At 40.3% G+C, this 23458-nt stretch overlaps 1 protein-coding gene across 1 annotated transcript in view; it reads right to left on the bottom strand.

Annotated features, from left to right (window-relative positions):
- The window catches only part of galnt9 (polypeptide N-acetylgalactosaminyltransferase 9), an 89043-nt gene that overhangs the window by 6490 nt on the left and 59095 nt on the right, over positions 1-23458 (bottom strand). The window contains exons 7-9 of the mRNA XM_068703735.1: positions 9878-10063; positions 8003-8140; positions 2586-2681 (exon numbers count right to left, since the gene is read on the bottom strand). Of these exons, the coding sequence (XP_068559836.1) occupies positions 2586-2681; positions 8003-8140; positions 9878-10063 (420 nt within the window). The remainder of the gene's footprint in view (positions 1-2585; positions 2682-8002; positions 8141-9877; positions 10064-23458) is intronic.

Genomic DNA, 23458 nt, shown 5'->3' with positions numbered 1-23458 from the left:
AGAAAAAAAAAAATACAGATGTCACGGAAGGTCTACACTGCTAAATACAGTGGGTAATTTGGGCTTTACAATCTCTGTGTTCCAATGCAATATGTCCATAGTTTCATGTGTCAACAAAAACGAGTAGGTCTTTCTGTTAGCTGTTGTGAAAGCATGAGTTATTTGAATGAATTTATGAAGAATAATAGATTCTTTAAATAATAGATATTTTTGAAAGTTTTGAGCTTGAGTTTTGTTTATTTGAACAGGTTGAACTCAAACAAATGAGAATGAATGGACGGGGAGCCTTAATAGGCTTATTGATTACCTCTACCTGAATAATATAAAACACAGTCAAAATATAAATGTTATGCTTAAAAAAATAGTCTTCAGAACAGAGATGAAAGTATGCATTGTAAAACTTTATGTAATTCTCACTGAATGATAAAAATAGTTGCATAAGTTAGGCCCTCCTGTATGTGACTTAAAATGAATTTCTGATTGCGAGATGTTAGGGAAGATGGAGATTAGATGATTGTATAGTGGAATAACAATATAATCTGTGGATTTATTTTGAAATGATGTGAAAAAGTTCCTTCTTTGAATTACATCTTGAATATAAAACTCCATAATGGGAAGCATAAATACTATGAATTGTAAGAAGTTGAATTCCAGAAAAGAAAAGGACACAATGATGTGCAAGAATTTAAGTGGGTTGTGATTCTCACAAAGTGTTTTTGGAGGAGCATGATTTTATGTAGAGTGGTGGCCAATATACTCGCCCACACTATGTTGCAGCATGAGAAGTAAGGACAGATTAAACAATTAAAAAAGGGCACGAGGACAACATCCACTAAATAACTTTCCTAGTTATACCAATATATTTGATTTCTTTTTACTTACACAATCTATGTGTTTGCTCAAACTCAAGCTCTCATTGATAGTGGTTCAGGGACATTTTGTGGCTGACTTTGGGCATTTCCTTATTACGAGGTAAGATTTGTCAATTTATTTTTGAAATATATGTATTCATCACTGAAAGTATCAAAGTAAGATTTTGTAATGTGATCCATTGTGCCTAGCACTATATTTAAATGCACACTGTAATTCCTTATTTTTTCAATTAAATTATAGAAATTATGATAGTAAAAGATCTACCAAGATCTAAAGAATCTTAACAGTAATAGAGATGAGATAAAGCATGGATTCTCTTAGTTAATGGTAATAAAATATGTTTTAGTATTTTGCACATAGACCCAGCAAACGCTGGAGGGATTATATATCTCATCTGGCCTGGTAAAGCCTCGGGATCCCTCAGGAGGGGCTCGAAAATGTTGCTGGGGAGAGGGACATACCCTGCTAAGCCTGCTGCAATCGCAACCCAGCCCTGGATAATCGGAAGAAAATGGATGGTTAAGGCAGCCAGATTTCTTTTCTTTTTACTTGGACCCCAAAGCTATCCATAAGTGCACTTCATCTTTCACACTATGTTCAGGTTTTCTGAATGTAGTTCAATTGAGAGCTGCAGTTTTTGCAAATGCATTGCAGCTTTTATTGCAGCATGTCACATTTTATATATCACTTTTTATATGTATTTGTTTCTTATGTTGTTATACATTTATATATATATCTTATATAGTTACTTTATGGGTGGACGGTTAACTGGCGTCCCTTGATATATAGTCACCTTCAGTACAAACTGGCTGAGGAGTATGCTGCACATTGTATACAATCTGAGACTCGAGACAACATGATTGTTTCACAAGTAGCAAGTTAACAAGCTAATTTTTAACAAATAATCATCACCGTCAGATTATAACCGGAGGGTTCCAAGATTGCATTTCAGGCAACGCTCTCCACACTGACTGTTTACCTGCATTCAACAATAGCCTGCACACATGTGATGGGTTACCATTAAATGTGACTGTAATCCCACATTTTACTAGTTATCCATGCATGAGTATCCTGACATATATCTTTGGTAGTTTAATACTATTCAACCAGAATACTTGTTAAAGTCTGCTTCCTGGTTGAATCCTCAGACAGGCTTTTTTCCCATTTATGTAGCTCGCAAATGTAGATTTATAATTTACTGTATTTACAATTTATTGTCACCACTTTACTGGTGATTTAGGAGATCATAATATAACCTGCCTTCAGTGTGTCTTGGGCGTTTCCTAGCTGTTCATTTAAAAGCTTCAATGGGGATGTGTGGAAGTCCATAGCTCTGTACTATGAGAAGTAGTCAGGCAATAGCGCTGTTGATACTGCCACTTATTAAACAAAAATGTATTTTACTTCCATGGAACTTGAAGAGGAGAGTAATTACACCATATAATCCTGAGCAGAGTCCTCAATTGTTGAAATGCATAATATGTTGATTTATACATTTAAGAATGAGTGTTTACATTTTCCAGGAGGGCAATACAAGGAAACCAAATATAAATATCAGACACGTAATGCTATTTTGGAAGAATCTATAAAATACATGGAGTGACTGACAGCTTAACCTATTGCATTATTGAGTGATTGCCTGATGAACATGGCTGCTTAATGAAGACAACAGTGAACATGGACACACAAACAGTTCATGACCCTGGTCTGACCTGCGAGGACATGCCATGGCATGGGTAGAGGATGGCTTTGTCGTCGTCCTCAGAGCCCTGGTCCAGGCAGTAGCCGCTAGCTTTGCTGTTCCTCACCTAAAAGACAATACAGAAGGTCCAGGTAGTAAATTAATGATTTTTAAAGAAGAGAGTATGGGTGGAGTTAGGAAGAGACAAGAGAGAAGCTTCTTGTACAGTAACTGGGAGGTGCATTGGCATGAAGATTGGAATACAGGAACAGTTTGACGTGTTGGAAAATATGCTTATTCGTTTTGCTGAGAGTTAAATGAGAAAAGTTAAACCACTCTCTTATCTGCTAGCTCTTAATACTTTTTACATCTACAGCCTACCAGCACCTCGCAGCTCACTAAATAAATTTAATTCTCTAAGAAGGTTTTTTTGTTATATGGCAGATATGACATGTTAGATAGGCTAGTAGGTGGATTTTGCTACCTTTGGACTGAGACAGCCTAGCTGTTTTCCCTTGTTCAGTCTTTTTCTAGGCTAAGCTAATGGTCCCTTGGCTGTATCTTTAGAGTTACATACAAACATGAGAGTGGTACTGATCTTCTCACCTAAGTCTCTGCTAGAAAGCAAGTAGGCAGAATTATCAAAATGATTAACTCTTGCATTAATTCTAAAACAGACAATAATTGCTCTCATCAGTTTCATAAGTTAAAAACCTTTCTCATTCTATGTTAAGCGGTGGCAAACGTGTTACGCCCACTGACTTTACTTTGGCCTCTTTTTGAAAGAGAGCTGTCTCTCTGTTTCAGGTTTGCCACGCCCCCTTTCAGTGCCTGGAGCACCCACACCTGAGAGCCATCAGTCCATCAGTAAAGCTGGATATCAACCCCCAGATCCAGTACTCCTGCCCTTTTTTCTTGGCTTTTGAACTGTTTGTTGGCTGCTGCTGCTGCTGCGGCTGCTGTCATGAACATTGCTACTGCTGAACCACTGTTTTGATTGCTCCTTGGTACAGCTCTATGAAGTTATCCCCTGTCTTGGCTGGCTAGTTGGTGGGGAGGTGTTTTGTAACCAGTCTGGATAACTTTGGGGAAACTGTGTAGAGGTTTTGTTGCCATTTACTTTGTCATTTATCCTGTTTTGTGGTCAGTTAGGGAGCTCAGTATTGTTGTTCTGTTTGTCGGCCAGTTGAACTTTTACTATTTATTTTCTAGTTAGTGTGGGGGTTTTGTTTATTATTTTGGCCTTAGAGATCCTGACGTTCACAAAGGTTTTGCAATAACTAGTTGGTACCCTAGACACAATAAATAGGCTGTAACATAAGTGGAGGCTCGTCCGAGGTATGGCTCTGTTTAGTTTGGAATGTTTTGTGAATAATCCTACTTTGAAACAGTTTGATAATTGTAGGAAAGATGAGGTATAATTGCTGCATATTATGATATTCCTGTATCTGGGTCTTTAAAGTATATTGTTCTGAATGGCTTCGTAGACAAGGTTTCCCCTAGCAGGTCCAGAGCAGTAGGCCCCAACAGATGATCCCAAAGCAGCTGCTGCAGGGATGGCTTTAGTAGTAAGTTCCCCTGAGGTCCCTGAGGATGTGACGAGTCCTCCACCTGCTGCTGAGCCACATGAGGAAAAACCATCTCTATCGCTGCCACAGTTTGAACCACTCCATTGATTCCTCTCTTTTGACTAATGTGAGTGCCCGTATAAAGGTGCGCTTAGTTCGTCTTGAACTTAAAAAAGAGGAAAGAAGAGCTAGAATTCCAGTTAAGCTGCCGTAAGCTTGAAGCTGACACGGCTATAAAAATCCGCCAGCTTCAGTTACAGTCTAAAAAAAAATGCTACTGAAACTTCCGCTCTGTTCCTTCCTTCAGTTTCAACTCCTCCAGCATTCGGTGTAAGCAAGAATATCATCCTGGTCTCTCCATTCCGGGAAACTAAAGTACAAGTTTATCGCAGTGCATTTGAACGGATTGCTGCTGCCTTGCATTGGCCCAAGGATGTCTGGCCTCTACTACTGCAATTCAAGTTGGTTAGTAAAGCACAAGAGGTGAGTGTAGCCCTCTCCATTGAGGTCAGTCTTGAGTATGAAAAAATAAAAAATGCCATTAGAACTTATGAGCTGGTACCTGAAGTGTACAGACCGTGCTTTCGTAGCATGAGGAAGTCGGACCATGGTGTACCTGAATGAACACCCGGTAAGACTTGGTATGCCTGAAGAACCGGATGTATGTTTAAAGCCATTTATTTTTGTTGTTCTTTAATTTTCGCTGATCCTCTTCCTCTGAGTACTGAGACCTGCTGTGAAGCAAGTGCAATAGTACGTGGCATTGAGATCGGTGACATACCTGCCCCACTTCATTGTGTGCATGTCCAGTCAAAGTCATTTCTGGGTTCTTTGATGTTTCTGCGCACTACTCATTTCCTATACAAAGGGTTCATTATGGGAAATGATATAGTTGAAGATAAGGTACTGCCTAGTTCTGAAGTGGTGGATATCCCTACTAGTCCAGATAAGGATGAAGTGTTGAAAAGTAAGTAAAAGTTTTCTGTCAGTGTCCTCACCAGATCCCATGCTTGTAAACAGGAAGAGGATGCCAACCTGGTTGATTCCATGCTTGCACCTGTTTTTGCAGGAGACAAGCTGCCCCCTGTTGATCTTCTGGAGTCTGCACCTCATGAACAGGACCTAACCACTCCCACTGTGATTCTGTCACAATTGCCTGTGACACGTGAGTCCCTAATTGAAGCTCAAAAAGCTTATGCTAGTCTCACTAAATGTTTTGAAGGCGTGACGGAGGTAGCAGATGAGAAAAGGGCAAGTTCCCTCTATGCAGAAGATGGGATGTTGTATTAGATATTGATGTAAAGATATATAGTATAGATGGGTTTCCCGACCTATGTTAGACACCAGGGAATGGATGAAGATTAGGGTACTGTGAACCAAGTTGTTGTTCCCCTTATGGACTGACAAAATGTGTTGCAATTGGCACATGAATATACATGGTCTGGCCACTTAGGGATTACAAAAATGTATGCCCGTATCCTCCAGCATTTCTTCTGGCCAGGTCTAAAGGCTGATGTAGCCAAGTTCTGTAGAACCTGTAGAGTTTGCCAAATTGTTGGTAAGTCTAATCAAGTGATACCACCTGTTCCTCTCAAACCCATACCTGCGGTTAGCGAACCTTTTGAGCGTGTGATTGTTGATTTTGTTGGGCCATTATCAAAATCAAACTGATAATTAGTTTCTGTTCTGTTGTGTTCTATTACCCGTTTTCATCCGCAATATCACTGCTCCTGTGGTAACCAAAGCTTTGCTGAAATTCTTCACATCATTTGGTCTCCACAGAGTGTTCCAAACCGATCACAGCACCAACATTCAGTCCAAAGTGTTCAAGCAGACCTTACAGTCCCTGAGTATTGAGCATGTTGTCTCCAGTCCATCAGAATCGAAATCAGAACCATTTATTGCCAAGGTATGTTGCACATACAAGGACTTTGACATGGCGGCTGATGCATAACATTACCCCCCACAGTCACGAGGTGCGCTAGAGCAATGGCATCAGACCGTCAAAGCAATAATGCATAGATTCTGCCTTGAGACTGAGAGAGATTGGGATGATTGTCTGCCTTTTGCTGCCTGTGAAGCAAAGCAGGAGTCTCTTGGTTTCAGCCCAGCTGAACTGATGTTTGGCCACAGTGTATGCGGACCATTGAAAGTGCTGAAAGAACAATTATTGCTGGTGTATCTGTGCCATGTAAATATGCCTAATCTGTTTCATTCCTGGACATCCTGGATCCAAACGAGAAGCAGCCTGAGCCTATGATCACACTTTCCTCCATCTACCTGGTTTCCACCACCAGATGTGAGCTCCTGCGGTTCCCAGGACTGGCTGGGTATTATGGGTGCTTGTGCAGACACCTCTCACTAACTTGTGTAGTCCAAATCAACCTTTTGTATGAAATTATGACTGTCAACATGCCTTTGAATGTGACAAGTTTCTTCTCTGTAGTGCTCCTGTATTGGCTGCCTCTGACTTCACCAAGCCCTGTTAAGATTGAGGTGGATGCAAATGCTAATGGTCTGGAGTGGTGCTGCTTCAAGATGGAGCAGATAACATCAGCCATCCGGTCTCCTACTACTCGGTTACGTTGAAGCGCTCTCAGCTTAATTATTCCACCTTGAGAAGGAAACATTAGCTATGCTCCTAGCATTGCAACATTTTGAAATGTGTGGGTTCCAGCGCAGCTTCTGTTGTGGTATACACTGACCACAACCCCTTAGTGTTAAACATGTGAAAGGTGGGAAATAATGATACATTAAGAATTGTTCCAAGAGTACTTCCAGCCTACTGGCTGCTGTGGTTATGTTTCCCACAAAATGTAATCTGAAAGCAAACCAATTGCAAATTTTTATTTGTTTATTACCCTTGAATCATTTTATTCCTGTGTGCACATTACACAGCCTCCTGTCTATCAGCTTCACTGCAGCTTGTTCACATAGTCTTATATCATCTCAAAGTGATGACCTGGCCATGACAGGATATTAACATGCTGTGACCAGTCCCTGTCTGTCTCTCCCTCTCCTCCAGGCTTCCAGATGGTGGTGCGCGTTGAGCATGAGCTTTGGTTCTGTGTGATTTGAATGCGTACGGCTTCATTTCCAGGTTGTGACACATCTATCATGTGCTGTTGTCAGGGAAGGTTCCACTCGGCTGGTCTGGTCAGTGTGCCCGAGCGCGGCGCTGATGCTCAGTGACAGATGAGACTTCTGCTGCGGCGGCGGTGTGGCAACACAAGGCTTGTCGACAGATCTGAAATAGTGCCACTTAAGTGGCTGCTGCTCTGAGGAATCCATTAGCTGGGTGCCAGAGCCAAGGCGGCAAGGGAAACCAATTCACACAGCTTCAAGGAATCTAGAGGTTAATTTTTATGTATTCTGACATTGCATTTGCAGAGCATATTGATTTGCCACTGTTTTCCATTGCTGAAATTGATATGACAAAAAATGGTGTGTTTCAGCAAACCTCCAAATAGTTTCTGACTCTGGAGTGTGTTCAATTCTTCAACCTGTCATAATCCTGTTTTCTTCCCCCACTGTGCTGAGTGCGAAGCCAAGCCCAAAACAATCAAGTTGAAAGGGAAAACTAATAAGTGTTTAATTAAAACTCATTCTGACGAAATTGCATCTAATCCTGTGTGGGGACACTGCATTGCTTATAGCAACAAGATACCTTTACTTTAGACTGGCTACAGGGAATTCAAAATAATTTTGTTCATATTCTCAGAAAATCATTTTCTGTATTTATCAACTGTGGAATCAATTTGGTTTCTTAGTGTATGCATCCTCTTTAAACCACAGCTCTGTAATAGAATTACAGATGACGATGATATAGCAAAACTAACATGCATAGTATTTCAAATAATCCTGTTAGCAAGTAACTCACCTCGCCGTATGTGATGGTGTTGTTGTAGATCCGCATTTCTGGGTAGACGTGTTCAAGGTACCAGCGAAAACTCCGACACTGCAGTCTCTTCCTTAAGGCCAAGCGCTCCGAGACATCCCCGAAATCAACCCCAGGGTTCTGTCAACAAATGGTACAAAACAAAGAGAAAGAAAAGCTCTTAGCCAGCAGGCACTTTACTTAAGAACCAAGTGAGAATACCAGCTGCTGGAGAAATGAAAGACGCAAGAGTGCTGAGGTGCTGAGAGGACGCAACAAGTATTTAGTTAAGAGATAGATAGATGTGCCTGTCATGTGGGACCTTTATTGTTCTTTCATTAGACATGATCTGTGCTGAGCAAATTCTAATCAGCTGCTTAATTATGAGCCCTCACGGCCCTGCCTGCCTTATGGAGGTGGCTTCCCTGATTGATTAGGGGAAAGCCTAATAGCTGCACTGCCTGGCAAAGAGGCCTGATCCTGATGCACACACACACACACACACACACACACACACACACACACACACACACACACACACACACACACACACACACACACACACACACACACACACACACACACACACACACACACACACACACACACACACACACACACACACAAAGCACATAGCATTATGTGCATGTGCAATGCACAATTTAAATGTATATGGATATGCAAATAAACAGATATTCTCTATAGCCATATAAAATATACATTCCCTTAGATATTGATGCAAATACACACACAGACGTTTAGTTACCAGACACTGTTTCCAGGCATATCCTTCTCATCAGTTTCCCCTCACTGGAATCTAGAGCCAGCTGCTGAACTTGCTTTCAACATCTGTTAATAATGAATTCTAGTTGGAAATATCCGCTTTTTTTGTATAATAAAGTGACACTAACAAATGCATTCAATTTCAGTGAGATGTTTGCTATTTGGACTCGGGGCTGGCCACTGTGGTGAATCATAAAGCCTTCCCCCACCAAAGTAATTCTGCTCTCAGCAGGTACCTCAGACAATAACAAGAATCTGGGATTGGTGTGTATGGGAGGGTTAAGAGAGAGGGGGGGCAGATGGAATAATCGTAGCATTGGGTCTTTGTACTGTACACAAAATAACTCTGCGCCACAGGACAGCTCAGGTAATAATGTGCCATGCCACTGTGTTTGTAATTACACTGGAGAAGGGATGTGGACTGATTGGCTAGTTTGTCAAAGTCCCCCCCTTCAACATGTTCTCCATGCTGCACTCAATGGTTACAACATTTCCCCAGCTGGTACTTACTGCCTGCACTTAGTGAGTTCTCATGCAATGATGTTTGTGCCAGATTTCTAGATGACATGCAGGCATCCACAGCATTTCAGACCTGTATATGACGGCTACACAGCCAGTCATTGTTTAGTTATGAACAGCAGTGTGGTTGTTTTGGACAGCGCTAAGAGGCTTTCACTGACGTCCTTCACTGACAATCATCTCATGCATGGCTGAAGAGGCAATTAGGATTCAATATTAAACTCTTTATTAATAAAAGTAGCTGTTTATGATTTTGCAGCCCATCTCAAAGACCCTTGAAAGCAATTAAACTAAACTGATGTGTATGAAAATAGATTGATTAGACATGAGGCTCATCTCATTCACTTGGTGCTCTTCTCTCATCTGTTTAGAGTGAGACTCCACTGCTTCCTCACTTTGCCTTTGCTTTGCTGCCAGTATGAAGGTCAAATGGGATGAAATCAGAATTTTGAATTTCTATTGACTAGTGTCTCCGGAGACCCAGGCTGCATGTCTGAATGAGCAAGTGAGAAAAGAGAGATCAAATGATGCTCAGAGTTTGAGGGAGGGAGGGATCTTAGATGGAGAAAAACTTACGTTCATGGGAATGTTCCAGGCCATGTAGACGTGGGATTTGTATTCATCCATCCACACCTCAGCGGCCCTCAGGGCATTGCGCTTAGCGTAGTAATCTATGTCATTGTTGTAGGGCTTCTTGGTGCGCTCGATGTGAGCCACTCTGGCACATGGCAGGACTTCCATACTCCCGCCACACTGCCACACCTAGACAGCAGCAGGAAAGAGAGTCCATGTTCTAATCAAACGTGGATTCGCACAGGAAAACATTACTTTTCAAATATACATCAACATAGTGGAATGGAGGATGCTGTATTTCAACATTCTAGGAGCAGTGGAAATTAAACTCCTCCACAGCTTTTGCTTACCAGAAGTGTCACTCGACTCAAGTCACAAATCTAATGACTTTAAACTCAACATCAAGTCAAAAGAATCTTGCACTCAGGAATAATGACTTCACTTGGGCTCCAGCATTTTCACATTAAAAATCAAATGTGAAAAATTATTCCACTGAAAAGCCTCATCTTTTCGCTCATGAGGCAGTCACCCTTGTGTTTGCAAGAACAAAAAACATATGAGGCTTTAGAACAGTATTTCCCAAACTTTTATTCTTGGAACCAACTTTTTTTTAAATGACAAACAATTGCAGTCCTCTTAAGAAGAAACACAACAGAATATCTGTCAGCCTGGGGATTGAGGAGTAATTCTGGTTCATTATAATTTGGTTCTTAATTTCATAGTTTTGGCCATTCTTCTTACCGGTCATGATAATATTTTACCCACAAAGTGAGATCATGGAACAGAGCAACAGTGCTACAACAAAGTTATTAATGAGAAGAAAAAGCTATCAGAAAGTCTAGCTACATTTTCTTAACCACTGCATTTTGAGGTCAGCAGGTACAGCCTTGCACAAGGTGTGTGCAGCCACAAATACGGCAAGTGCTGAAGGTCAGTATTGACTCCAGAGCTTGGTCTGTAAACAGTGATGGATGTTTGCAACCTTTTTAAACAAACACATTTCAAGATCTTAGCTTACTCAGTGAGTACAATCAAATTATTACTAATGGGAAGGGTGTCCAAAACCACAAAAATGCAGGGCTGTGCAACAAAAGTGTCCGTAGAAACTTAAACTTTAACTTAAAGCCTCTTTACAACACAGTTCTCTTCTCCTCTCCCCATCTGCATGCTTTTACCATTCTATGCAAAATTAACACGCATCTGTGTTACATGGCATAAGATTATGAAATAAATAAATCATGCTTTAGATAGTAGTCAAGATAATAAGCTTGACATTTTGACCATTTTAATCATTGCGGCGATGACGCTGAAGCCCAGTAGTTAAAGGAGGAAAATACACACATATTCATATCTTGCCACTTTTCAGAGCACATTTAAATATAGGGGCGAAAGGTCAAATATGCATCTTCATTAATGCATCAGTTGCATCGTGTTAATAAATGGATTTGCTGTAGTCATCTGCTCTCTTATGCAGCCTACTGATTAACATATAGGATGTATGCATGGACACACAGAAATATGCTACTAAATATTTCAGCTCACAAAAGAGCTAAACCAAATATACAAAACACAAAGTCCAGTGAATACACAAAAAATGGGTGCAAAGTGCAGTATGCACAACAACCATGAAAAAGAACATTTTACATGATTTTATCTTACCAACTCCTCCTTTTAGCTAGCTAGTCTTTCTTTGACACACGTGCTTGATGCTGAAACTAGGTATTACTGTCCATTATTGTCTGCTGAAGCGGGTAAAAGAGTGGGTGATAAATGCCCTGTGAGCTTATAGGCCATAAATACAAGAGCCCTCAGAGAATTCCCTATGACAACCCCAAAACCCTAATACCTGTGTGTATGGCATACGGACAGAGTCATATATATAACCAGGGGGTACATATTTGTCATCTTGAAATGCAACTATTACAGCAAAAAGGATTGATTGATTGTAGATTTAGGGATGTTGTGACAGTCGTCCAACCTACTCAAGGTAAGAAAATAGTGTCAGTTACATGGTAATAAAATTGTCATTTCTTAGAGTGCAGCAAAAGATCAAAATTTTAAAAGCTCTCTCCTAAATAACACCATTCCAATGATATACAGTATGCAAATCTGCAAATCTATGCCATGCTGTGGGAAAGTGGCCCAGCAGTTACACACTCACGCAGCGCCATCAGAATGCCACAGCATATGGTAATGTCCTTCCAGCCGTATAAGCCGCAGAGCCGCCACCACCCACAGTATCTTAATGATGATCACCACGATGCGTAACAGATGTTCTGATCCATTAACATCTCTCTGAACCCAAAATGATACCCCCTGCATGGTGTTAAAGGAGACTACTGCTGCAAAACAATTTTCTGCCATTAAGTCCATTGCAAGGGAGAAGACTGTGTCGAGCTGACCATGTTTATTCAATGTTATGCAGGTGAATACAGCTTCTTCTGCTTTAGGACATGTTCACAATAATTATGTTTGGAGTGATTTATTCAAACTGTTCTCACATAGTTTGGTTCCCTTGGCTAGGCTAGAACAGTACCATTGAACTTATAACAACAAATCACAACTTCAGGTGTGAGCCTTCTCATCCTCCTCCTTCTGTGTAGTTCCTCTGTGACGAGTGAGTCCAACAATTGAACATGACCCCTGAATGTAAAAGCTCTCAAGATGATTAAAATCTATTCTGAGATCTGGTTTGTCTTTAAGAAACTAATGTGAAGAACTTTTAAAAACAGGTCATATAATATATTCTTAAAGTTACCACAAGGAGTTTGTAACTGGTTATGAAACACACTCACTGTAATACTGATGCCTCTATATGACCTACATAAGCAAACAAGAACATCAGTAAGTAGATTTTCTATTTCTAGATACTTATTCTGCCATGGTGGACGGACCTAGATCTGGCTTCAGAGCTGCCTTCAACCTGTAGTCCGAGCTCTGGTGCGAGGTTGACAATCCTACCGCATTTGTCTAAAGGGGCCGCCAAAATCAACACAAAATGAAAGTTCCTACTGTAACTTCAAACTTAAAAACTAAATACGTTCCTCAAACAGCTGGGTACTGTACTGGGTAATGTTTCTAGCAAATTATGCTCAATTGGGAGTAAATAGCGCATTTATTATGGTCTAATTTCATCCGTAGATTCAAATATATTTGGTGCTCTAGTGAGGGTTTTTTTGGCAGCAGGACAGTGTACAGTTGTGGTCAAAAGTTTACATACACTTGTAAAGAACATAATGTCATGGCTCTCTTGAGTTTCCAGTTATTTCTACAACTCTGATTTTTCTCTGATAGAGTGATTGGAACAGATACTTCTTTGTCACAAAAAAACATTCATGAAGTTTGGTTCTTTCATGACTTTATTATGGGTTAACAGAAAAAGTGATCAAATCTGCTGGGTCAAAAATATACATACAGCAGTGCTAATATTTGGTTACATGTCCCTTGGCCATTTTCACTTCAATTAGGCGCTTTTGGTAGCCATCCACAAGCTTCTGGCAAGCTTCTCGTTGAATCTTTGACCACTCCTCTTGACAGAATTGGTGTAGTTCAGTTAAATTTGATGGCTTTCTGACATGGACTTGTTTCTTCAGCATTGTCCACATGTTCTCAATGGGATTTAAGTCAGGACTTTGGGAAGGCCATTCTAAAACCCTAATTCTAGCCTGATTTAGCCATTCCATTACCACTTTTGATGTGTGTTTGGGGTCATTGTCCTGTTGGAACACCCAACTGCGCCCAAGACCCAACCTTCGGGCTGATGATTTTAGGTTATCTTGAAGAATTTGAAGGTAATCCTCCTTCTTCATTATCCCATTTACTCTCTGTAAAGCACCAGTTCCATTGGCAGCAAAACAGCCCCACAGCATAATACTACCACCACCGTGCTTGACGGTAGGCATGGTGTTCTTGGGGTTAAAGGCCTCACCTTTTCTCCTCCAAACATATTGCTGGGCATTGTGGCCAAACAGCTTGATTTTTGTTTCGTCTGACCACAGAACTTTCCTCCAGAAGGTCTTATCTTTGTCCATGTGATCAGCAGCAAACTTCAGTCGAGCCTTAAGGTGCCGCTTTTGGAGCAAGGGCTTCCTTCTTGCACGGCAGCCTCTCAGTCCATGGAGATGCAAAACACGCTCGACTGTGGACACTGACACCTGTGTTCCAGCAGCTTCTAATTCTTGGCAGATCTGCTTTTTGGTGGTTCTCGGTTGACTCTTCACCCTCCTGACCAATTTTCTCTCAGCAGCAGGTGATAGCTTGCGTTTTCTTCCTGATCGTGGCAGTGACAAAACAGTGCCATGCACTTTATACTTACAAACAATTGTTTGCACTGTTGCTCTTGGGACCTGCAGGTGCTTTGAAATGGCTCCAAGTGACTTTCCTGACTTGTTCAAGTCGACGATTTGCTTTTTCAGATCCATGCTGAGCTCCTTTGACTTTCCCATTGTAGCGTTTGTGGGAGTTTGTATCCAATGAGCCCTATTTAAATGGCCTCAGAGAAGTCACCAGCTGTAGTCACTCATAATCACTCACAAGAAGTTAAGAGGCCATGCTATGAAGCTCATTTCATTGACACAACTTTCTAAGTCACCAAAATTGCTAATTCATGTTGCTGTATGTATATTTTTGACCCAGCAGATTTTGTCACTTTTTCTGTTAACCCATAATAAAGTCATGAAAGAACCAAACTTCATGAATGTTTTTTGTGACAAAGAAGTATCTGTTCCAATCACTCTATCAGAGAAAAATCAGAGTTGTAGAAATAACTGGAAACTCAAGAGAGCCATGACATTATGTTCTATACAAGTGTATGTAAACTTTTGACCACAACTGTATGTGGGACTGCCTCAAAATAAACCTCTCTCATGTTTATGGCAATGAAGGAACATGTCATCCAGGAAAGTGTCCTTGATTCAGAGTTCTTAGGAAGCTACTTTTTAATAATTCCCCAAATGTAAAGGTCTTTCCTAATTAATTTGTTATTCAGTCTTTGGTACCTATTCAGTACTCTCAGTGATTTATTTTATCGTAAAGTGGCATGGCAGATTCGCACAAGAATAAGATAACAGACAACGGCCACAATTATTAGAAATGACTAGAGGTCCCCAGGTAATACTAATCCCATGAAAAGTAGGGCTTTAGATTTTCATGTAGCTCCGTTACTGCAGTGTTGAAACTAGCTGTTTCTTTTTAGCAAAAAGCCCTAACAAATCACCAGAGTAAGATCCAGTGGGTAGGCAAGATTTTTGAATCAGTGCATTGAGCCATATGGCCAAGAGTGCTGTATTAATGGAAATGAGACACTATCAAACATTTACCCAAGTCCCACTTATCATAATTTACATGTTTCTGTAATGCTTAAGGGTGTATGAAAGCTTGTGTTTAATTGAATGTTAATAAAGGCATCCACCCTCTGTTATTCTCTTGTACCCTGAAGCACTTAATTGCCCCAGTTGTATCACTGGTGGAGTTCACTGGGATGACCTGAGCTTGAACACCTCCATTGACTGGCTGACCCCTCATCTTGACTGCCAATGATCCACAGTGACCCTGGCCTAAAAAATCCATTTGTACTTTGGAGTAGGCTTTACTTGCTTTGTTGTTGCCCATGACAAGTGCTGCCTTTCCACAATAGCCTTTATGGTTGGTGCATTTATGTGGGTGGAAGTGCAATACCAATTAAATGGTAAGTCTTTAGTCCTTGGAGATTCGCCCGAGCACCTTTTTTATCATAGGTAGCTCTGTTTATTGCCGTCTTTCTACGGTTTCCTTACCCAGGTTTACTGTTTCAAATCAATAGGGTTGGTATGTACTGTATGTGTGTGAAATAAATATAGTATGATTGTTAAGTGCTTCTGCACTCATGGATAATTGAAAATGTGTATATGTGTAACTGCAGTTAGCAGTTTGCCCGGCACTAAAAGCAAATTGAAGATCGATATTTTCTCCACCACTATTTCCAGAAGGTCACAAACCTAATAGCTAACTAGGCTTGTAAAACAGGCTTTAGTTTCTTTGCACCACATTAGGCTTCTGTCATTGGACATAAGCAACACAGTGTTTGCTCAGTAATGAGGGAAAGCTTTATTTTCTCTTTTTTTTCTTTCACATGGTAGCAGTTCACTGTGCATCTTTACCACTGTACCTCCAGACAGCTGATAATAATACTGTGTGACTGTAATCATCTCAAAAAGCATTATTCATTTTGAATATATATCACAACATGGTGTATTACAATTACATTTATATCCAACATAGCAAAATGCTAATTTATCTGGCAATTTTGGTAGATGTAGGTGTTCGGAGATCCAGATACGTTTAGGGCAGAACAAGAAGAGTTATTCCAAGAGTGTTCCAGTGCTGGAAAAAAAGATACCATTGCTGAATAAATCTAGCTGCTGTAGCTTCTTACATAAATACTAATCTCTGGTCACCTCTGGGAGCAGGGTGTGAGAGACTGTCTATAAGCAAACTGTCTTTGATCTATTGGGTTTACCTTGTTAGTCAATATCCCTCAGTATAATTAGAGTGACTGATTATACGTTTGTGCAATGTGCAAGCAGGCGTGACAGAGACAAAAACATTTAAAATGCTAAAATCACATCATAAGAGAAAAAGTGGATGAACACGAAGCTTTTTTCGACCTCACATTTATAACTTGCCAGACACCACATCAAAGATGTCAGTTACAGGGTTGAATGTAGTGGTGCTTCTCCATGTTGAATATGTTTTCCTTCTATTAAGATTGTGACTTTTATCTGAAAGCCACTTAGATCAACATCAGGGCACTGCAGTGTTTGGCTTTGTTGATAGGTGACAAGTAGACACGGACATAGCCCCTGCACAGTCACTCAGCAAGAAGATGTCTATTTCTTTATACGTAGTTGTTGTTAATGCTTGTCATTTGTGCCACCGAGTCGGTTTTCTGTGTAAAATCAGAGAAAATCTTGCAGTTTCACCAGAAACTTCTTCAGCTCAGCCTCCAGCGGTGCCTCTGGCGCGAACTGCCTGCCGTGGACTGAACCAGATGCGGCTTCACTGCCACCTTCGACCTGCAGTCAGAAGCTCCAGCTAGAGGAGGAGAGCTCTGCGCCCAGCAGCAGCGTCTCCTCCTCCAGCCAGGAGCAGGTCCCCGCTGGGAGCTGCTGGAGGCCCAGGGCGAATTGCTGGTCCTGTAATAGAGAATTGAGGCACAGGAGACCCAGAACCAGGACTGGATGGGCCAGACAGCCAGACCCTGCTGCAGTAAAAGGAGAGGTTTTCTGAAGGGACTCTGGTGCTTGGAAATGCTACCACTTTTGGAGACAGCCCAAATCAACACAAAATGAAAGTTCCTTGTAGAAAGAATCCGAGTTAGGGGAGGGTTGGAGATGGTTACTAAATTCCTTCCTTGATTTAACAGCAAACAACCTGGTACAAGACATCTGCAAGGAGTCAACTCTGCCTTTGAGGATCATCAGTGCTGATGTGATCTTTTTCAACATGTGAGAGAATCACAGATCTGATGATTTGGAGGAAAAACAAGACAGCAGATTGCTGGCTCCAACAGTGTGAGTTGCATTCCAGGACAGCTCATGAGTCTATCCTGCAACCTGTATCTTCATAACCAGGACTTCAAAGCATTAGCAAAACAAATCAGACCAAATGTGTGATATGTTTTTCCCTCGATATAAAAGACACAGTATGGAGGCATGTGCTTTTGTGTTCACACTGTAAAACATATTAACGTCAAGCTTAGAACACCTCTGCTAATGACATGGCACTTTTTATGTTGCTATAATGCAAATCATTGAACAATATGTGGAATCAATCACGCTAAATAACTTGAGTCGTTCTATACTAAGCCAAATGGTTATCTGCTGCTATACTTACATACAAATAATATTGAAATTCCTTGTTACTTAAATAAAGTAGGATACAATAAGAACCTCCAAACACATTGAATACAAACGTGGAAAAAAATAATTATGATGCTATTGTTCAGGGGAAACAGAGCTTCAAAAGAGGGAAGACATGCTGCAGTTACAGTTTTGTTTCCATTTAATATTCTAATATTATGGAAATATAATGAAATCTAAATACCAAATAAGATTGTTTTATTCTTTTAACTCCTAAGACATCCCACACACAGGACCCCAGGACTGCATTTTGCACAAGTTCATTTGCCACTGACCCTTCATAAAATTGCAGCCTGCATCATTAAGAGGAAGCACTTAACACAGAGCACTTTGATGTAGTGGTAATGTAATTGCTAATTTAATTTAATTGTCTCTGTACATGCAGTTAGTTAATTGCAGCTGGACCATTTGCGTGATAAGCTCCACGGGGCTACAGAAAAACATCAGCCATAAAAAGCATAAAAGCTATTAACAGCAGTAAACAGGTTTCCATCAGCGCCATTACACAATACAATCAATAAACTGGGAAAATGCAGCACGTAAAGGCTTATAACGCAAATTCAGACAGACTTCGGATTTAAGATCTTGGCCATTTTCATGGCAAAAACAATATCCACATGTGGGTGAAAAAACCCACTGGTACAGTATTTATTCCATCATGGGCCATGAGAACAGGAAAAATGGGGCATCATCAGACTTTTTCAGGGATTGAAATAACCTTTAACCTGTCAATTCACTTTCAAAATACACTAAAACATACAGTACTTCAGCATACCTGGCCTATCACTATGTGAAGTGTGTGTGAATGTTGGATTGTTAGTTTTGGTTCCAGCAGCAGTCTGACACACTCGGTACGATGTCAGAAAGGTGTGGAGGGAGAAGATTTCATGTGCTGTTTTCTTTACTGCACTACAAGGATCATATTACCATGCAGGCCTTTTCTCAGTGAGTGGCCAAAATGAAAATAGGGCAGAGGAGATGGAGCCACTGCGCAGCTAAGAACCCAGATTGAGATGATGAAAGGGAGTGCTGAGGTCATACAGACTTAATATAATCCCTGATCTTGCCAGACAGCTGACATATTTGACAGACAGGGAGGAAAATTACCCTACAGCAACAAACACAGGCCCTGGGACTGCCCAGATACGTGTAGTCGTTTCCTGGGGTCAACCAAAGTTCATCTCCACTTTCTCAGCTAGTTTTATGTACATGACTGCAGAAGTTTGGATACAAACAGATAACAATTGGCGTGAAGATGTACGGGTTTCGAATTTTGAATGTAGGGGAGAAAAACATTATCTGGAGGTATTTTACTGCTCTCTGACGGACTGACTGATTGTCTCACTGTGTAGTGATCTTTTTTTTTTTTAAATGGGGACGGCACTTTCTGCCACACTGCTTTATAAATCAACACAGTAGCTAATGATTTCTACATATGGACAATCATACACAATAAAGTAGTTGGAGTCATGATGCTGGAGACACATGAGGCATCATTGCTAATGTCTTTGATATAGATGTATCAGTATATCTCTGCATCAACCCATTTATTTTACATCTGGCACTACTGACAAACTTGGTCAACTTGTCCAACAGTAATTAGGCAAAGATGCTTGCTATTCAAAAAATAAAACATACTGAAATTTTACTTATTCTGGTGAAGAATTTTTCACAATTTAGCAAAATAACAAAGCTCTGAATTGTAGGTTTGAAATTACAAGCAGATCTGCTTCTCTGGAGGGCATTACATTGACTGCCAATGGACCTGTTGGCTTCAAGTTTCTTAACAAAACATCATGAAAATAATTAGTTCCTCCTGTCATTTGTTTCTCTCCATATGGAGCACGAGATAACCACTACTGTGTCATTACGGCACTGTTGGCAGGACTCTGGGAATTAACATTATATAACTCATTTCTTTACTTTCAAGCAGCTTCATTTATTTAATATACCTCTCGGCTAGCGAGGTGTTCTGTTATTAAGGAAACTTTAAACAGCTACGTCTCTGTAAATTTAAAAACATTATCAATAATGTCACTATGAGTGAATACATCTAAATATCTATTCCCATTCATTTTGAGGATATTCAACAGGCTCAGTATGCAGGCAAGTGACATTTCAGAACCTCAACGGATGATCTTCCAGCAGTGTGACTGCTGCATTCAAAATTGATAGTGCACATGCATTAATCCAGTAGCTCTCAGTCCTGGTACTTGAGTACACATCTAAGCTGGTGTCCTATCAACCACTTAATAACATTCATCTCACATCCCAGGTGCTAATTCAATGCCTGACTAGATGGCAAGAAAACCTGAAGGGCTGTAATACTTGAGGATTAAGATTGAGAGCCATTATCAACACCAACAACAACATCAAACAAAAACTACCTTGGAATTGAAAATACAGTATTTATATTCTCTTACGTTGTCTGACACAAATATGAGCATATATTCTTCATTTTTCACTTTGGTAAATTCACACAAAAAAATAGATTGGACATCAAAAACTATGTCTGCACGTCCACAGGCGGAATGTGATTCTGTATGGGTTGTCAGAACCTTCTCAACCAATGATGACAAAACCTTAAACCACCATTTATCCATTGTATGGCCACATTGGGACAGTGGAACAAGCTGTACACACAACACTTCAAAGTCAATATGGTGAACGTATCAGCAAAAGGTTGCCTCCACATCCAACAACCAACCACATTAGCATTAATTTGAAGTGATGTTTCTATCCACTGGATGACAAGTCCAATTTTCACCCTATAGCTCTGGTTTTTCCACTAGCTCCTGAAGAAATGTTCCGGCTTTTCAGCAGCTAAATCATCTACTTGCTAGCTTTGTCTCTCAGTTGGTTTATCAGAGCTGATTAGAGCAGTGAGGCTAAACCAAAACATTCAAGCTGTGGGCCAGAAAACTAAAACAATGGGCTGAAAGATGATAAAATGCTCCATAGACCGAGCAGGCTTGGGTGATCCCCTTTCACTCATCTGATCCATTTTTAGCAGAAACATATTGACTATAGCAGCTTTAGGTTGAGTTAAAGTCATAAAAAACACCAGGATCTAGTGCCAGTGACTATAGTATACTATTGTATAGTCTATACAAAAGCGTTTTTGTATAGAGTCACTGGCACTGCATCCTTTGCAGTATGTATTCTGATTAAAGTTGCCCGGTTGCATCTGGGGAATTTTACACGTCCCTGTTTCTAATTGAAATGCTCTTGAATCTGCAATCTCTTTACCCAAGGGATGTCTTTCCGCAGGATGATATCCCAAAAAGTCTCACCCTTTTTCGAAGAAATGCCAGGAAGTGCTAAGAAAGGGTGCAGGCCAAGAAGACTGAATGTTTTGTTTTTTTGTCTTCTCACATCCTTGTTTTAAGGTTATAGGGAAAAAGACATGAAGACATTACAACGAAAATCTTATAAAATCTTATATAAAGTGATTTTATGAGGTACAGCGGACAGAGTCTGTGTTCCCTGTAGTGTGTTGACACATCCTGGCTGGTAAAACTGTGACTAGAGATTGTAGAATATATTGAAACAGTCATAGAGTTAACCTTTTTTCCTTTTTTATAATCAGCTCTGGGGTCATTATCTATGCAATATTTATTCACACCAACACTAATTTCCAGTTCTGAAAACTGTGAATATCACATGGTAGCAAGTCGTTTTTCAAAGCTGTTGCGTGAGTGAGAAGAATATCAACAGGGAAATATAGAGGAATTAAGGTTTGATTTGTTTTGTATCTCATGAATGATAACTTTGAGCCACCTGAATCTCATGGGAATACGTAAAAGTAGCATTATATTTAAGGACATTTCACCAGTCATGATAATGCATTTAAGGCTTTTTGCGTGTCATTTTACCGTTGTAACAGGTTAGGTTTTGGAAAAACATCATGGTTGGGTTTCAAATAAGTATGTAAAGAAAGTAAAACATACAATGTAACATACTGTACATTCTTGCTGAGAAAAGATGCAAAGATGCACACCACTGTCACATGTCTGTATGCTAAATATGAAGCTTCAGTCTGGTTCTGCCAAAGGTAACTAAATCTGCCTTTCAGCATAAAGCTCATAAATTAAGATATCATATCTCCTTTGACCAGGAAGTGCAACACGGTCTCATGGCAGTTTGTGAAATAGGCATGAAATCGAATCTATTGGTTTCGTTTCCAGGAACAAGAATTGTCCGTATTTTTTGTGTTGCTCGGAATTAATTACGGGAGAGACTTCACTTGAAAAACAAAAGTTAGGTTAAGGCAAACAAATTAACATTAGGTTTAGGCAACAAAACCACAAAATTAGATTCAGGAAAACTATCAAGAACGTTAAGTTTAGACAATAAAACCTGTTTGTTGGACCCATCACTTTCCGTCCCGCCCACCATACGCAGTCTTGTTGGATGTTAAATACTACATCACTTGCTCTGACTGTTGCTTAGTCATGTGGATGCATTTAATTTGTGTGTCCACCATGAAAAAGGGTCCTAATTGACTTTCTATTGGCATTATTTTCGTTCTGAGCCACACACAAAAAAACAAAACAGACAACACACAACCAATAGATTGTATTTCATGACTATATACTGGGCTGGGAAGTCACTGGGCAATTTTACTCCTGCACTTGGATTAATGCATGTTATCAAAGGTGCTGCTAGGTATGTTTTTTAAACCTTTGGACGGAGCCACACTTGCTGTTTCTCCCTGTATAAAGTATTTTGCCAAGATCACTACCTGGCTACTGTTGTTAGCTACATCTTTACAGAGTGATATTCAGTGAAGAAAATGTTAAACTATTCTTTCCAGTTGTGTTACCCTTGCCAGAGTACACTGAGACCTCTGCGTTTTGTCTTTATGCTATTCTACACCAATTGTTGACTTTCTGTGGACATTTTCCCCAGTTAGTTAATATGTCACACTGGACAGAATCACTGCCATGCTAGCCTCACCCATTCCCTTCCTCTCAAGTCTTGTGTAATGATGAGTGATGTTTCAAAGCGTTGGGAACTGAACGCTCCCTCATCCATTGAGAGGCTGGATATGAGCCACTCCCCACGGCCCATCACTTCATTGCATGCCTTATTTTCCCGCCTCTCCTCCTCATACATCCATAAAATAGAGGATGTTGATGGAGAGATAGATAGATGCAGAGGCCCTTTTAACTGTGTCTGTCAAAAACTAATTTCATTCAGTTGCTGCCCTTCGTCTTTGATATTCCTGCCGATTTGCTGGTGCGACCGAATAACTGCTTGCTAGTACTCTTCAAATACTTTGGCCTTGTCAGATTATTTTAAGATTTCAACTTGAGTCTGAGACATCTAAGAGAAACAATTGCGTGTACAGACTAACTAATGCTCAGATAATGAATGTGCCAATCTGTGCTTGTTAAGTGTTACTGTATCTCCTGGTGATAGCACTGAAAGAGCTTTTGATGCTTCTCTATATCAATTGTATGGAATAGCAGAAGAATGTGAAATGCACAGTTCATGTCAAATGATCTTAATTACCTTGTCAAAATGTGCTCAAATTAAGGTGGGAGTATCTGCAGTCACTCTTGAAAGAGGTTTTTAATGAAGTTTATGATTCACATGGATAATAGGTAAGCTGACAAGGTCTGTCTAATTACTTATCCCTTTGGCCCTGAACACCAAAGCAGCAATTCTCTGATGTATGCTG

Source organism: Cebidichthys violaceus, unplaced genomic scaffold (assembly GCF_023349555.1).
Source record: "Cebidichthys violaceus isolate CVI_PGR_0920_01 unplaced genomic scaffold, fCebVio1.0.p SCAF_9, whole genome shotgun sequence".
Taxonomy (NCBI): domain Eukaryota; kingdom Metazoa; phylum Chordata; class Actinopteri; order Perciformes; family Stichaeidae; genus Cebidichthys; species Cebidichthys violaceus.
This window is presented reverse-complemented; position numbering and strand designations above follow the sequence as displayed.